Source organism: Meriones unguiculatus, chromosome 12 (genome assembly GCF_030254825.1).
Source record: "Meriones unguiculatus strain TT.TT164.6M chromosome 12, Bangor_MerUng_6.1, whole genome shotgun sequence".
In the NCBI taxonomy this organism is placed as follows: domain Eukaryota; kingdom Metazoa; phylum Chordata; class Mammalia; order Rodentia; family Muridae; genus Meriones; species Meriones unguiculatus.
This window is the reverse complement of record NC_083360.1, coordinates 97,737,434-97,753,820: the sequence shown is the minus strand read 5'-3', so window position 1 is coordinate 97,753,820 and position 16,387 is coordinate 97,737,434. Positions and strand designations below refer to the sequence as shown.

The 16,387-nt window shown below is 50.0% G+C and overlaps 1 protein-coding gene and 1 long non-coding RNA gene across 5 annotated transcripts in view; one reads left to right on the top strand and one right to left on the bottom strand.

Moving 5' to 3' along the window:
* Nucleotides 1–1,162: 1,162 nt before the first annotated feature.
* LOC132646684 (uncharacterized) lies at nucleotides 1,163–2,552 on the top strand. The gene is made up of 2 exons (XR_009584932.1): nucleotides 1,163–1,257; nucleotides 2,067–2,552. It is a non-coding gene; the product is annotated as an uncharacterized LOC132646684 (long non-coding RNA).
* Nucleotides 2,553–13,810: 11,258 nt separating this feature from the next.
* The window catches only part of B3gnt2 (UDP-GlcNAc:betaGal beta-1,3-N-acetylglucosaminyltransferase 2), a 130,144-nt gene continuing 127,567 nt past the window's right edge, over nucleotides 13,811–16,387 (bottom strand). For all 4 annotated transcript variants that reach the window (XM_060365161.1, XM_021626725.2, XM_060365160.1 and 1 more), the window contains one exon: nucleotides 13,811–16,356. In XM_060365161.1, coding sequence (XP_060221144.1) covers nucleotides 15,154–16,347 — 1,194 coding nt within the window. In that variant the 5' untranslated portion in view covers nucleotides 16,348–16,356 and the 3' untranslated portion in view covers nucleotides 13,811–15,153. The remainder of the gene's footprint in view (nucleotides 16,357–16,387) is intronic.

Genomic DNA, 16,387 nt, shown 5'->3' with positions numbered 1-16,387 from the left:
TTTTGATTACCTTAGCTGTTTTGATGAGTTCTAGCTAAGTATTTTTTAAACTACTCTTTAAATGAGCTTTGCCTGAAATTTTCTCACAATAGAACACGGGTCTGTAGGGAGGAAAAACACTACAACAAAGTGTCTTTTCATCACACCAATGGGTAGGCTTCTCTCTCTCTCTACCTCTCTCTCTCGACAGGGTTTCTCTGTGTATCTGTGACTGTCCTGGAACTCTCTCTGTAGACCAGCTCACCTCAAACTCAGAGATCTGAGGGGGCCTCTGCAGCCCCCATCACCCTAGAGCTGGGATTGAAGGTGTGTACCACCACAGCCAGCTTCTTACACTGTCCTTGATCATCTTGCTAAGGAGCATCTGTCAGGTCCCCATTGTGACATCTCCCTTGCATAGGATACAGGTTCAGTTCCCAGTACCACACGGGGCAGCTCACAACCATCAGTTCCATGGGAGTTGACATCCTCCTCCGGCCTTTGCAGAAACCAGGCATGCACACAGTACACATACATACATGTTGGCAAAGCATCCATAAACAAGAAAACAAATAATTAAATCTTTAACGTTGCTCTTTGCCCTCCCTCCGCACTGCTGTGATGGAGGTCATCACACTCAGCTCTCACTCACAGAGTGCAGGCATATGCTTTCCTCTTTGAAGGCTTCGGATCAATCACATAAGTTATCTGGAATTCTGCACAGGAAGAGTTGTCAATATAAAATAAATACTTCAGGTTTTGTGGTTTTATTCTGCCTCCAGGCATCTCTATGAGGCCAAGATGGTCTTAAACTCCCAGACTCAAGTGATCTTCCTATCTCAACTTTTTTTTTTTTTTTTTTTGAGACAGGGTCTCACTGTGTGTCTCTGGCTGACCTGGAAATTTCAATGTAGACTGGTCTCTAACTCACAGAGATCTGCCTATGTATGCCTCCCAAGGGTTAAAGGCATTCAATCGCATGTCCCAAGAGATTGATTTTTTTCTTTTCTGAATCACACCCAGGGCCAAACCAGTTAGAGTCCACATGGTCTGTGCGTGCTCCCTCATCTAATCAGAAGGTCACCAATTTGCTCCCCTGACCTGAGTTCAATCCCTAGAATTCATGCCCTGGGGGGAGGAGTGAACTGGTCACACAAAGTTGTCCTCTGACCTCCACAAACATGCCTTCCCCGACACACACAGAGTAATAATAATAATGTGGTTTTTGAAAAAGACAGCGGCAGAGATCTGCAGACAACTTTGAGGAAGGCTTCTCGGGTAGGTAAGCCTGCAGTCTGGCTGCCACAAAGGGTGTAAGAAATGGACCCAGACGACTTTTCCTTTTAAGATTTTATTTTTAATTGTGTGTGTGACTGACAGAGAGAGAGAGAGAGACAGAAAGTGAATATATTTGTACATATGAGTGTCCTCGGGGATCAGAAGAGAGTATGGATCACCTGGAGTGGAGTTACAAGGCAGCGGTGGGTGCCGGGAACCCAACATGGGTCCTCTGAGCCACCCCTCAGTTCCCTAGAACACTTACTTTGAAGTTACTGTTGGTTCCACAGTCTTTTGACATGGAGGAGCTCTATGAGCTCTGCTCCCACTAAGGCAAGACAGGAAGACAGGAACGGCAGGAGGTCGTGAGAAGAAACAGAGACCCCTCACCTGAATCTAGGTGAAGCCTTTCAATGTGTGAAAAGCAGAGACTTGAACACAATTAGCATCTGCTAGAGGACATTCCTTTCATATGCAGAGCGTAAGCTCTGCAAGCAGTTAATCTTAAGTATGGCCTCATTTTTCTGCCAGGCCTTTTCTTGGACTGTCATCCAAAACTATCGAATTTGCTCACAGGAAAGATCTTCTAGCTTCTGCCAGCCAGGTGATCTGGGGTGTTATCAACTGCTATCCCATCAGGTGACCTCCGGAAACCCCTGTCATTTCAGTAGGTTCCTTAGCCATGATTTGAGGAGAACAGCTTCAAACTCTCAAAATCCTATAGATGACTGCCATAAAGATAGTGAGGTCCCCTCAGGTCAGGCCACACCCATGTCTGCTTCCTGAGTGCCTCTCTTTCTATATTACAGCATCTTTGTTAGAGCCGACTCTCCTTCGTGCTGGCTGGTCCTGGAATCCTCTTCTGAGCCGAAGCCACAAACCTCGGGCTCAAGCTGAAGGCCCTGGAATACCGGGAGAACTCCACAGGCTGCTGTAGGCGACGGAGGGGAGCTGTGCCTCTTGTCCCTGCCCTTCCCGATGCTAACACCCCATGCTTTGTGCTCACCAAACACGCAGACTCATCCTGCTCCTCTGAGCTGCTGCAGTGAGCTAAGGAAGGCCTCCGGGCACAGTGCCGGGCACTGAGCGGGGCGAGGCAGCCGCTACGTCTGCGGTGGTGAGGCTGCCACACTCTTGGAAGGAGGAGCCGGTCCTGACCGGAGGGGGACAGCTGGCAGAGGGTGGGGACACTGGCACACTGCTTGTGAGTCAGCCTCGCTGGGACTGGGACGTGCTGAAGCAACCTTGCCCTCTGATCATCCCAATAAACTCACTGGTTTGGTAACCTGGACAGAGCCCTCTGGCCTGTCAGTACCCACTTTATCTGGAACAAATGGATGCCTCTTCACTCCGGGAAGTCACGTGATAGTCCTTGCAAGGGCAATGTTTTAGAAGAGAAAACGGGTGCTTAACAGCAAACCTTACTTCACTTGCCAAAGTCTAAAAGCTTAGGTATTGCCAGGCATAGTGACGCAGGCCTTGATCCTGGAGGCAGAGGCGGGCGGATCTGTGTGCGTTTGCGGCTAGCCTGATCTATAGTGAGTTCCAGGCCAGTAAGGGCTACATAGGAGATCCTGTCTTGAAAACAAAACAAAGTAACCCAGACGTGTTGTAAGTCATTCAGAACCAGGAGTCTTGGGGTGACATGAGGCCGCGCCTCCTAGAATAGTGGCCATTTTCTTTCCCTTGGGCAGAGGGTGAGATGGGTTAAGCCCCCCATAGATAATGAAAGGTGTGTGCACTCTCATGAGCACTCGTCTGTGTGTGAAGGCCAGATGGCAACATCCATCGTTCTACTCTATCTCTCTCCACCTTTTTTGAGTCTCTCACTGAACCTGGAGGTCACTGGCCCAAAAGGTCGTGTCTCTGCCTCCTGAGTACTGGAATTGTAGGCCTAGCACACTCCACACTTCTCTGTGGAGAGCAAACCCGGGGCCTCGTCCTGGTTGGGCCGTCTCCACAGCCCCAACTATCTATTTTTCAGACACCAGCCCTAATCTACTTCCGCCACCCCGCAGAATTCTCACTCTTCCTCTGAAGGACACGCCCCACCACACACGGCCTCTTCCAGAGTCCCTCACGGAGATGCTAGCCTTCTTGACCTCTAACTAAAGGCAAGACTTTCCTTCCCCGTCTCTGCCTGCCTTCTCCCGGCAACTCACAAGAATGCCTGACCTGCTTCATTTTACTTTTTTTCTCTCAAATTCTAATAACGCTGTCCCCAACGTTCCATCTACGTCTGTTTTTAAATCATCCTACGTAGAAGGCCAAGAACCTGCCCAGAGGAAAACCCGAGAGCGCAGACGGTGGAGAGCGTGCTGTCCGGTGCCTTTCTGGATCATTCTCCACCTTACACCCCAAGCAAGAGTGTCTCGCTTGAACCTAGAACTCACCACCAATTCTATGGCAAAGAGTGGCTTGCAGCCTTCCTTCTCGAGTGTTTTAGAGGGGTCTTATTTCACGGTTCAGCACTGGTAACATTACCCCTGTTGTTAGGACTTTTGCAAACCTGGAGACACTCTCACTTTCCTCTGAGCCAGGAGCTGTGTGTCCTTCGGGACTCCGACGTCCAGTGGCTTGTTGGAGCGCTTGCACAGGATCCTGCTCATCCAGTTTGTCGTTAATATTCCATTGTGGCTTAGTTTAAGTTTTACAGCACGTCAGTGTTTCCCAGAAAGACAGAACTACCTTAGGGCGACGTGGGAGAAGCCTTTCAGGTGAGGGGGATGTAAGAACACAGTCCAGCCACGCGAAAGTTCCGTGTGTGGAGGGAAGGGTTTGGGAGTGAGCACGGGGGAGAAAAGCCCTGGTGTTGAGGCGGAAGTGAAGAGAAGGGAAAGGCTGTGGCGTGGCGACTGAGGACAAATGTTCACACCTCTGTGTGACCCGAGCCTACGAAGGGTAACCCCGTCTACTGTCAGACTGTGGACTGAGACTGTCGACCCTGGCGTGGAGTCTAACTCTGTGGAGCCCAGCAGCCTCTTCACCCAGGTTTGCTCACTTCACCCCAGCAGACCCTGTCTGCATTTCTTCAGACTTCTGAGACTCCTCAGAACTACCAGAGCTGCAGGCTCTTAACCCTGTGTGGTCGGAAACCTACTGATATACACACACTGAGATATTGTGGTGTGTGTCCATATCAGGAATTAAGAGTGGAATAAAGAGCTGTGTGCTCTCTAGCCAAGGCGTGAAGACTAGCAGTACTGTCTACTAAACTGCTGCCAAAGAAGCTAACCTACGTTACCCTGTGAACTTATTGTTAAATAAATTTTGATACTGTGGAAAGATGAAGGTGTTCATCTGTATTTCCGACATAGTGCAGCCCCGGCAGGCTGCAGAAACAAGCTGGGTTGTGCAATAATTTCAAGTTCCATCATCTGGCAGAAGAGCAAATGCCAGCCTGGAACCCAAGAGGTCATGCTGAGAGTCCAGTCTCGAAGTGAATAATGAAATACAAGACAGGCTCCAAAGCAAAGAGCAGAGGCGGCTTGAAGTGGGAATCCAGGATTAAAACTGCCTGCAGAAGCACCTGAGGTAAAGGAGGAGCCCACAGCTAGTCATCAGGTTCCCTGCACTGGCAAGTCCCTCACACAAAGCCAACGGACACGGCAGGCAGAAAGGATACAACAGTGAGCAACTCTAGAACAAACATGCCCCTCCTTTCCTTCCCCCTCCTTTCCTTCCTTTCCTTTCCCCTCCTTTCCTTCCTTTCCTTTCCCCTCCTTTCCTTCCTTTCCTTTGCCCCTCCTTTCCTTTGCCCTCCTTTCCTTCCTTTCCTTCCCCCTCCTTTCCTTCCCCCTCCTTTCCTTCCTTTCCTTTGCCCCTCCTTTCCTTCCTTTCCTTTGCCCTCCTTTCCTTCCTTTCCTTGCCCCTCCTTTCCTTCCTTTCCTTTGCCCCTCCTTTCCTTCCTTCCCTCTCTGGAGGCCCTCCTTTTCTTCCTTTCCTTTGCCCCTCCTTTCCTTCCTTCCCTCTCTGGAGCCCTCTGTCACTCTGACTTCCCCAACAAACAGCACCATGCTCACTGAATTCACTCGGCGATCACCAATAGATTGTTCATTACTGCCAGGGTGCGGACGGAGCCAATCTCAAGAGGTAGCATGGCTGGCCTTGTGGAACTCTTCACCCACTTTCCCAAGAAAACTCAAGAACAAATACGAGATTCAAATTAAGTCAGTCTATGTGGTTACTACAACATCTTATGAAACACTGTAGGAGTTTTAAACCATCGTCTATTCAACTCACATACATCTTTCTTCTGTAAATAACACTATGCTTGTTCATTCTGCAAACGCCAACAGAGCTGATCATGGGCTGATTGCTAGCAAGAGGCAGCGTCTCTGCCCTGTGGGACTTCCTACCCACTGTCACATAAACCAGGGAGAACCAACTAAACTCAAACTTAGTCTGTCAAGTTGTCACATGGTACTGTGAGAACATTGAACTGTTGGAATAAGAAGCTACTGTGCCCAGGAAATTACCATCTTCCATCCCAAACCAGCCTCCCTGGTTCTAAGCAACCATGTAAAGGACAGGCAGGGGCTCATGGTATCCTCAATCAGAATGCTGCAATTTTAGTATCAGAGAAGACCTTGGGCCTCTCTCTCTGTTTCCCCTCCCGCCCTCCCGTCTCTCTCTCTCCTTCCCTCCCTTTCTTTCTTCCTCTTCCTTCTTTTCTTTCTAAGGTCTATTTTTATTTGTATGTATGTATTAGGGCTGCGTGAGTTTGTGCTCAGCATGTGTGCAGGTGCCCACAGGGAACAGAAGGTGGCATCAGATGTCTTGGAGTTAGACTTATAGGCAGTTGTGCGCTGCCATATAGACGCTAGGAACTGAACACAGACCCCTCAAGAAGAGTAAGTACCCTTAACCATCGAGCCACCTTCAAGGCCCCTTTAGCTGGTTTTCTACTTTTTTCCCTTTTAGTTTACCTGTGATCCCAATCTACAAAACGGTGCTAACCACATTTACACCCCCACCCCTGCCCTGATAGTTACCTCTGGAAATGCCTCACAGTCACTTCCAGCACATCTGCTTTATGAACCCGCAAGGCCCTTCTCAACCTAACTGATTTGGTTACAGAGATTAAGCATTCCAAATCCACCTGTGGCATTCCACCTCAGTGCAACCCCCACATCTGTCTCACAGTGGAAAAAAAGCACTCACTTTGCATAGTTGTAAAAGCTCCAGCATTGCTCAAAAGTCCAAAATCAAAGTGTCCTCTGAGACTCAAGGCAAACTCTTAACTGAACGTCTATAGAAATCAACGGTCACTTAACAACTTTAAGAGATACAGCGTAAACATTCCCTTTCAAAACAGAGAGCAGAATACCAAGAAAGGTGCAAGGCAAACTCAGAAGGGTTAAAATTATGTCACTGTCTCCAGCCTTCGGGGCGCACGGGTGACTCCAGCTCTCACAGCTTCACCATTTGTACCCTACACGGCTTCTCTCTTGGGCTGGCGTGACTTGATGGCTCTGTGTTTTCTTGGCAGATGTTCCACAGTCCTGGCATCTAGAACTTTCTTTGCTCTCACAGCTTCCCACATCGTCCCCTTGGGGCATCCCCACAGGGATTCTGACCTGCTGCAAGATTGCAGGCGTTCCTGAAATCAGATGCAAGCCTCTGTGTCTGTGTCTCTTTATATTCAGCATAATGGCAGGAAAGCCAGCATTGTGTGGAGGACACATCATTGAAAACCTGGTGAGACACTGGATCTTCTCATCTAGGAGTCTCCAGACCTGCTCTCAACAAACCTGAAGAAAACAGAAGGGCATCCCATGGCTTCCCGCATTTTGCCACTTATGTTCTTTGCTTTAAGATGGGTACATCTGTGCCCCTTTCCAGCTGTCTACTAGGATCAGGGACACAGAGCTGACCTGACCATGGGCATCTCAGGGTGGGACTCTGAGGCACCTGTGGCTGGGTTCCACCTGGGACTCGGGAAAGGAACTGGGCTCACATGATGGTCATGACCAAAAAGCATTCACTTCCAGTCAGCTTAAGCCATAAAGGGGGAAGGGAAGCTCACGTGGCTGGAAGGCCAAGACAGTGCAGGTCAGGACCTCAAAGGCTCTCTCTGCTACCCTACTTCCCTCCTCCACAGATTCACAGCCCTTATTCTCACCTTCATAAGCTGCATTACGGTCCTCAGAGAGATGCCAGTAACTCCATTATCCCCTTTGAATCATGCAAAAGAAGAGCAAGTCATTCCTCCCATGCCTCCACCCCAATCCTATGCCCTAGGCACATCTGTCTCCAGGGGGAGGATGAAGATTCCCGCCTGGCAGGCCAAAGCAGCAGCCACAACAATCCTCTCCATGGCAGCTATTTTCAAACATGAGAATCATCCCATCTCTGGGTAAAAATAGAGCCAAACGCTCCAAAGTAGAAGAGTCTGGGAGGCTGAGAATGCTGCCAAGAACAGCCATCCTGTAAATAAAGCTGTGTGCTGGCGCAGAAAGGGCCTCCCGAGGAGCAGTCGGAGCTGCTGAGCTTGCCTGCCCGCTGGCCAGGCAGCAGGGGAATTCAGCTCTGAGGCCCACTCTCTGAGAGCAGGCCAAGCCTGCCCTGCTCACAAGGGCCAGCTTCTCACAGGCGTGGGGGCTCTCTCCATCCAACTGGTCCTCCAACTAAAGGCTCCTCTCGCAGCAGCTCCACCCTGGCTAACCGGGAATCACTCCTGCCTCAGAGGCTCAACTAAGTGTCTCCCATCTGTCCAGCAGGGTCCAGCCCCACACCCTCCCCACGAGGCAAGGCGCTAAAGCGGGTACACCCAGTACAGAGGAGTTATCTGCCACTCCCCCCACACTGAGCTCCTTCGTTTTGTTGTTGGTTGGTTGGTTTCTGAAACAGAGTCCCTCTCTACAATCCTGCCTGTCTGGTCTTGAGCTGGCCGCCATCTTCCTGCCCCTGCCTCCTGAGTGCTGCGATTACAGGCATGTGCCACCACGCCTAGCCTTTCTGTGCCCCTCCTAAGGCTTTTACCTTTAAGATCCACAGATATTTGGGATAAGACAGCCAGTGAGCACTGGATTGGGTCAGTGTGAGAACAGTGGGCTGTGGCAGTGTCAAACAGCAGCGAAGCAGAAGCCGGCAGAGGCAACGCCGTCCTTACGCACCAGGCTCTGGCCTACACACACCAATACTTTTATTTATCTATACGTTTCAAATGGACACACGTTCCTCATGATATTTTTTAATTACAAAGAGAAAGGTAGCATCTCACTGAGCTGGCCAAACCCAGCACATCCTATCAGTAATGGGGCCCAGGACATCATGAACCCCAATAGGATGCATTGTCATGGCTCTGTGGTATTCCTGTCCATAACACCTAAGCCACTCTAGTCACGAGAAGACAAGCCCACACTGAAGAACATTCTACGAATAACCAATACTGGCCAAAAACAGCAGTCATGAAAGACCAGGAAAGACTGAAAACAGATGGGAGAACAAGGAGAAAACAGAACTAAAAGTAACGTGGGGCCTTAAAAGGTGCCAAGATAGCGGCAAAAGGACTGTAGAGAGAACCGGCCAGCATCCAGCCAAGCCTGCGGTACAGGCCAGGAAGCCACGGCCACGCTGATTTCCTGTCGTTGGCTGGGCTAGCACTGATGCTGATAATTAGTGGACAGCTAAAGTTAAGGAAGGCTGGACACAGGTTCACAGATGCTCTGTGCTGTTTTTCCAGTTTTTCTGTGTAAAAAAAAAAAAGAAATAAATGTTAGGGGCAGCTGGAGAGACGGCTTGGCAGTGGAAAGCACTCAGCGCTCTTGCAGGGGGCGGAGTTTGGGTCCAAGCACCTATAAGCTCCCAACTGTGACTCCAGTTCCAGGGGACCTGGCACTCCTCCTGACCTACCTGGGTTCCTACAGCATGTGGTGTGCGTGGCACACACACACACACACACACACACACACACACACACATTTTGTAAAACCTTTAGGGGCTGCACAGATGACTCGGTAGTTGTGAGCACCTGCTGCTGGAGGGGACACCTGAGAAGTCTTTAAGAACAGCTGTTGCTCTTGGCAGAGCGAAGAGATTTCATCTCTAACACCCATCAACCCCAGGTCCGGGAGCAGGGAGGTCAACACCCCCTTCTGACCTCTGTGGACTCCTGGCATTCACATGGTATGCGAACATACGTGAAGGCAAAACACTCACACACTAAATTATAAGATAAATAAATACTACGATTATTTCTTAAAGAGCACTTGCACACTGGCAAAGGCCCAGTTTGGGTCCCAGCACCACGTTGGGTTGCTCATAACTGCTTGTAAACTCCAGCTTTAGAGGATCTTCCAGCCTCTCTAGGTACCTACACACACACACACACACACACACACACACACACACATATACATACAAGATGACTTTTTTAAGGTTTTCCAAATGAAGTCACTCAAGTCACTTAAGACAGTTAGCTCACTGGACTGGTCTGTTTATTGGCAGTGAAAAGGGGTCCTGGGACAAAACAGAACAGACTTGGAAATTTCCTGACACGTTCCTTAAAAGATGTCACAGAGAGTGGGGTTTTGTTGTTTGGGTGCTCAGGCTGGCCTCACAGCGTCGGCCAGCACCGGCCCCTTGACTGCTTCCGGTTGTCTTTTCAGCTATGATCCCTGGGAGCTCAGCACTTGTGTGAGCCCCTCCCCCGCTTCTGCAGAGAGGCCGCCTCCCAGCCTGAGAGCCAAGGAGAACCAGCGGGCTCCCCAGGGGGCCGCTTTGCACCTTGTTTGCCTTCCTCTTGGTCCAGCAGGTCTCCGTACTTCTCCAGCCTCCTGGACGGCGCACCGGCACCCACCCCTTCATTCCTTTCACGATGACTCACCCCAGCTGTTGATAGGAGAGAAAGGGCATTTCCCACCAAGGTTAGGGCCAACAATGTCTCCTTGGATGTTTACCTCGCATTTCTCATTTCCCACGAGACAAACTCAGGAATGTGCCTGTGAGCAGCTCACGTGCACCCACATTTGATTACTGTCTTTTGTTTCTGTGGGCCTGGGCTCCTCCAGCTCACCAGCCGGGTACTGCCGCCAGAGAGTCTGAGCTCTGGCCTTCGCTGCGGCCTGGAATGCACTACTGCAAGAGCCAAAACAAGGCAGGATTTGTGGCCCGAACTGGGCTAGGTCTCTGGGCAGGTAGGGTGCCCACAGCTTCGCTTCTCCATTCTCACCTCAGTCCTGGGCCACGTTTTGCAGTGGGGATGAAGGTATTCTGACCCCAGCTGCCTTGAGAGGGAGAACTACAGAGGATCACGAAATTAAAGGGACACAAGATCTAGGGTTTTCTCCAGGGTCCAACAAGATCTTAGGTGAAACTCGAGGAGGCATTGGGGAGCCTGGCATGGCCCCCCCACCCCAGGAAGGAGCTGTTGAACAGGCTTGGGTAGTGTGAATGGACCCTGGAGCCGCCTCCTCAGAGACAGCCCCAGCTACAGGGCTCTGTGGCACAGCTGCATGGAGATGGCGAGAGCTTGCCGCTGGTCCTTCAAGGTCAATTCAGTTGTTTCAAGAGTGTAACAGGCAGCAGAAGGCCATCACTGTAGGACAGAGGGGGGACAGCTCTTCCAAGGTAGAGGAAGCTGACCCTGACCAGACAGGCGCCAACATGTCAAGAAATAGTCTGACCCAAGCAACACAGGTGCTGACCTTAGAGGATTCCTTCTTGCCTTGATCTGAGGGGCAGCCCAGAACTGTGGAAGAGAGAGCTGAGGTGCGCACGAGCAAGGTGAAACCTAAGCTTTCGGTGAAGAATGTCTGCCTGGCCTCCACAGGATCCACAGGCTTGAAGAAAAAAAGGGCAAAGGAGGAGGAGACGAAGAAAGAAGGAAGCCAGACAAGTTCTTTTAAATCAGAAAATGGACCTTTCCATTTTCACACCAAGTGCTCCTTGGCTACAGAGACCACTGGCCAGGAGGGAGACAGGGCCTGAAGCCACTGCTAGATTTCAGACCAGAAAACCCACATGAGTGGGGCCGCTTAGTCCCATTGCACTTCAGGAAGGCGGCAGACATTCTGTAGAGGTTCACCACCAAACATTACTGGGGAAGGGAAGGCCCCTGACGCTGGGCAGGGGTGTGGAGGAGTACACGAGGAAAGTTTCCTATTGGCTTAAAGGGCCTCTCGGAAACGAGGACTCAACAATGAGACTGACTTGGAAAGGAAACACATTTAAAAATATTTTTAAAAACGATTTTCCAGAAAAATTTACATGTCATGTGTCCAGACACAACCCCAAGGAGCAAAGGAGACAGGATGCGGTACCCAAGGATGAGGCTGCTGGGATGAAGGAGGCAGCGGCAGGATCGGATTCCAGATGCTGGTGCGGTCACCGAGCAGGAGTTTCCAGCTGGGGTGGTCAATGCTGTGAACCACTACAGGGGTCAGGGATGACAGGACAGCACATGAGTGCTCCCAGCTGAGGAAAGGAAAGGCAGAGTTTGCCTCCCCTCATCAAAATCACCATGGACAACAGTGAAGGGGTCCTAGGACACCCGGTGCACGCCAGTAACGGAGATGGTTCCACCAGTTTCTCAAAGACTTGGAATTCTATCAGTGGGCAAACGTAAGGGAGAACACCGTCCAGAAGACCTAACGCGGCCTTCCCAGGACTGGAGCAGTGGGGGTGAAGTGGAAGGTCCCTGGGGCCCATGCACACCCCCCCTAAACTGAGCCGTAGAGGAGGCAGTTCCAGTATTTGAGATCAAAGCCACCGGCTCGGCTCCCACCCTGCTTAGTCGTGAAAGGAAGACACTCTCATGCCTTCACCCCAGTACTCTGGAGGCAGAGGCAGGCAGGTCTTTGAGTTTAGAGGTCTGCAGAGCGAGTTCCAGGGCAGCCTACACGAAATGAGACCCACCTGCAGCCTTTGAGCACAGAAGCCAACTTGGGGTGCACATCCTTGAATACAAAACAGTTCCTGCGGGGAGGATCACTCATTGGAAAAAGACGCTTGCCATGCAAGCCTGGCAACCTGGGTCCAATTCTGGAAGCCACGTAACGGTGGAAGAGCCACAAAGTTGTCTTCTGGCGCCGTGGCACATGCGTGCACACATACAGACGACAGACAATTTTTAAGACTTCTTATGAATTTTTACACAACTGAGTTCTTCATGTAACATGCCAAAATTACTTGGTATTCTCCCCCATGAAAATAACAGCAACACAACTTAAGAGAACTATTAAATACTGTCATGTCTAATTCATGTTCCCATGAGCTCATAAATGGACTCCTATGGAGCAAGCAGCCAGGCAACAAGATGGGTTTTTGTGTTGGTGAGGTAAACAGGGCAGGTTCTCATGCACCCTATTGTCCAACTTCCTGTTGTCCAAGGATGTGCTTGAACCTGCTGTTCCTGCTTCACCTCTAGAGTGCTGGTTCACAGGCCTGTGCCACCACACCTCATCCCGTTTATGTGGTCCTAGGGTTTGGTTCCGGGGTTCTGGGCAACAAATGAACCACGCCCCGGTTCCTAGAAAGGTTTTTATTTGCTTTGTTTTGTTTTTCAAGACAGGGTTTCTCTGTGTAGCCTTAGCTGTGGCTCACTTGACTCACTTGATAGACCAGGCTGGCCTTGACTCCAGCCGCATGGTGCCCCACCCGGTATCCTGAGCATTTGGGAGACTAAGGCAGGAAGGTAACAGTTTAGGGCCACCTCAAGCCACTTAGAAAGACCATCAATTAAATAAAAATCCTATAAAGCTAACATTTGTCATGGTTCGACCAAATTCTTCTTGCAGTAGATCTGAGGGAAGTGGCTGTGTAACTCTGTCTTTTTTTTTTTTTTCTTTTAAGTTAGTGTACATACTTGGTGAAAAATTATGCCCTCTATAAAGCTGCTTCAGGAAAAAAGCCGGCCTCCTAGGCTTCAGGTATAAACTGTGGGGTGCATCTGGCAGTCCTGCCAGGGTTCTGAGAGCTCCAGAGGGCAGCTGCCTTCCCTCCCATGCCACGTCCAAACACTAGAAGCCCCAAGGACGGCGCCGGAGTGTTCCCTCTGTATCCCTCTCCCGTCTCTAAAAAGGTGACAGAAGCAGGTGCTGCAGACATGGGTTATTCACTTCAAGTCAGTAAAATGGTCAAGTCACCCTCAGGGAGGGCGTGGTGAAGAGCATGAGTGCACAGGTTGAGCAAGAGAGTGCAAGAAGTGGGTGGCAGTGCCCAGGTCCTGGGCTCCGGGAGGCTCACGGCTGAACTGTACCCCTTGAAATCCATCACTCTGGAGGCAGAGGGAGGAGGCGCTGACTGCATTCCAGGCCAGCCGGGTCAGCACGGTCCCAGGCCAAGCGGGACTCTACAGAGACCCCTCTAAAACAAGCAAACAAACCGCGGTGCACTGGCTGGATAGGGTAGCTGCCAGGAAGACACACCTTTTTATGTCTCAACGTTGGAAGCATTTTTAAGACTAGAGATGCAGTGATGGCCAGCCCATGGACACAGTTTGATAGTGTAAGGATTGCTGGAATGGTTTCTGGGAAAGAGAGCCCAGGGAGGACGTAATAAAACACAGGAAAGCAAGAACAGAAAAATTATTACTCATTACGCATGACGATTAAAAAATACAGTCACTTTATTTCCACTTTCTTCCCAGTCCCCAGTAGCACAGATGAGAACCCTCTAAAACACAGAAATATCTCAAGAGAGCATGTCACAGGATAGAAGGTATAAGCAATAATTTGGCAGGAACTCATCAACTGTAGCAGTTCATAACCCCCCGATCCAAATTTTAAAATTCAAAAATAACAGTTAACTTTATTTAACATGTTACAGCCTAGCATTTAAAACGTCCAGCTGGGGGCTGGATCTGGGAGGAGGTGGGGGAAGGGAACACAATCAAAACGCACTGTATAAATTCTCAAAGAACTAATTAAAAAACGAGAAAAATAAACTGTCATGCTCTAGTTAAATATTTCACAAACAACACTGTATACAAATAAAATATTACACAAAATATTTCTTAAGAAACTGTTTTGGTCTTTGATCCGAACAATAAATAAAAGCACAGGCACTTCTACGCCGACAGGGAAGCAGCCCCACCCAGGAGAACGTCACCGAGGGAACGCGTGGTAACATGGCAAGCAAAGGGCCCTGGAGTTTTGAAACCGACGAACCCCTTAAGAAAATGCCTGCAAGTTCTATCTTCTCATTTCAAGTTCAAAGGTCACACATGCTCCCCTGGCCCCCCCGAACATTCCCAAACCCATACTGTCGGCCTCGTCAGTCTTCACTGGGGTGGCCGTTAGGGAATCACTCATGGTTTCAAAATACTAAAATTAGGTTAACTACCATGAGGCCAGCCAGGAAGCCAGACACAAGTGAGAGAGAACCCGTTCGTCCCAGACAGGACGAGCTGCGCGCGCTGCACGGCTCGCGGCAGGGAGTAACCGGTTCTAGCAACGAGGCGAATACTGCTGGGGTGGCAGGGACACGTGACATCAGTCCACTTTGTAGACAACTTTTAAAACCCATCAAAATCTTATGAAAATAAATATAATTCTATTTCACAAAAACACCAGGTCATGCCCTACAAAATCTTGATAAGCCAATAGGTTTATAAATACCTGGTGTATCTGCCCATCATTATAACGGGACCAGGAGTATACCACAGACAAGGAAAAAGACCTTCCCGGTCGAATTCTAAATATGATTTTGGAGAAGGAAAACAAATCAGACACTGAGGACTGGCAGCCAGCGGAAGGCCCAGGAGCAATCATCCCACTGTGGTGGTTCGGCTTCAGCTTCCCCTCATCTCGAGGTGTGGGACCGAGGGCTCGGAGGCCCGGGTGCTGCCTACTCAAGAAGGCTGCTGGCTTCCTACAGCGATCACCTACCGTGAGAGCACAACGTGGGAACTAGTCAGGCTAGGCCTTCTGTGAAATGGAGCTCACCCGCACTTCAGCACTTTAAATCAGGACTTTGCAACTGAGACCAGATATCAATCATCTCCTGAGGTTTTCTGCTGTGCACTAACATTAGATCTACATACGAACAAATGTTTTTTTTATTTTTTTCCTCAATGTCAAATGTCCTGAAGCCTTTGTGTTTCTCTGGAACAAGGCCCAGTTTCTGAAGGCACATTCCAGTATAAACATCGTCGATGGGGTAGAGGTGGACCCGGTCGGTTACGTTGTACAGCCTCAGGGCCAGGGGGCCGGAGTACAGGAAGCCCCCGCCCCCTGCATACGGTGGGTAGACCCCAGTGTAGAAGACTTCCGGGATGTAGTACTTCAGTTTCTTGTCCCGATGAGGCCCAGCATTGTGGATCACATCTCCTATAAACAAGTCTTTGGCTTTGTTCTTGGATAAGCTATTCAAGTAATTCAGGATGTGATGAGTGTTCACAAACACGTCATCATCGCCCTTGAAAATGAACTCCGCGTCTGGGCAGGAAGTGCTCAGCCACCTGAGAAACAGCACTTCCTTAAGAGACAGGTTGAAGAACGTGTCTCTGTAGTTCCACATGAGGATGTCCTGGTGCTTCTCGCTCTCAAACTTCAGCATGTCTGAAAGGTTAGGGTGGTTGTCCTCGGGGGGCGTCTGGCCCAACAGGAAGACTCTTACCACTGACTGGTTCCCCACGTTGGTTTCTCTGCCCCAAGATTCCCGAATAGCTTGCCTTCTGTCAAAATGTGGGATGAGGGATTTAATCGCCAATAGTAAGAAGGGCTTCTTTGCACATTTCTTCGGCTGATCTATGAGCAGTGAGTAATTGCGGCATCTCAGATACAAGAGGAAGTCTCTGAACCTGTCCGGCAGACTGCTGAAGTCCGTCACAGCTGTCATGACCGCAGGGTCCGGCTCGCAGTAGTTCAGGTGGCTTGCGTTGGGAGCCGCGTACAGCTCGCCCGTCTGATTGGCCAGCCTGTTCAGGATGGGATTGTACCTCCGGTTCAGCTTCTCCTGCTCCCTGTTCCAGTACGCCCGGGGAGGGCTGGAGAGCCTCCAGAACTTCTCTTTGGGTATTATCACTCCTCCCTTCCCATTTTTTTCTTGACTACTGTTTCTGGAGACTTCCACAATCAAATAAATGAAGACATTGACCATCATCAGGACTCCCAACAACTTCAGTCTTCGGCGTCCAACACTCATTTCTCATATCTGGAATCAGAGAACGGGAAGCACATTAGTT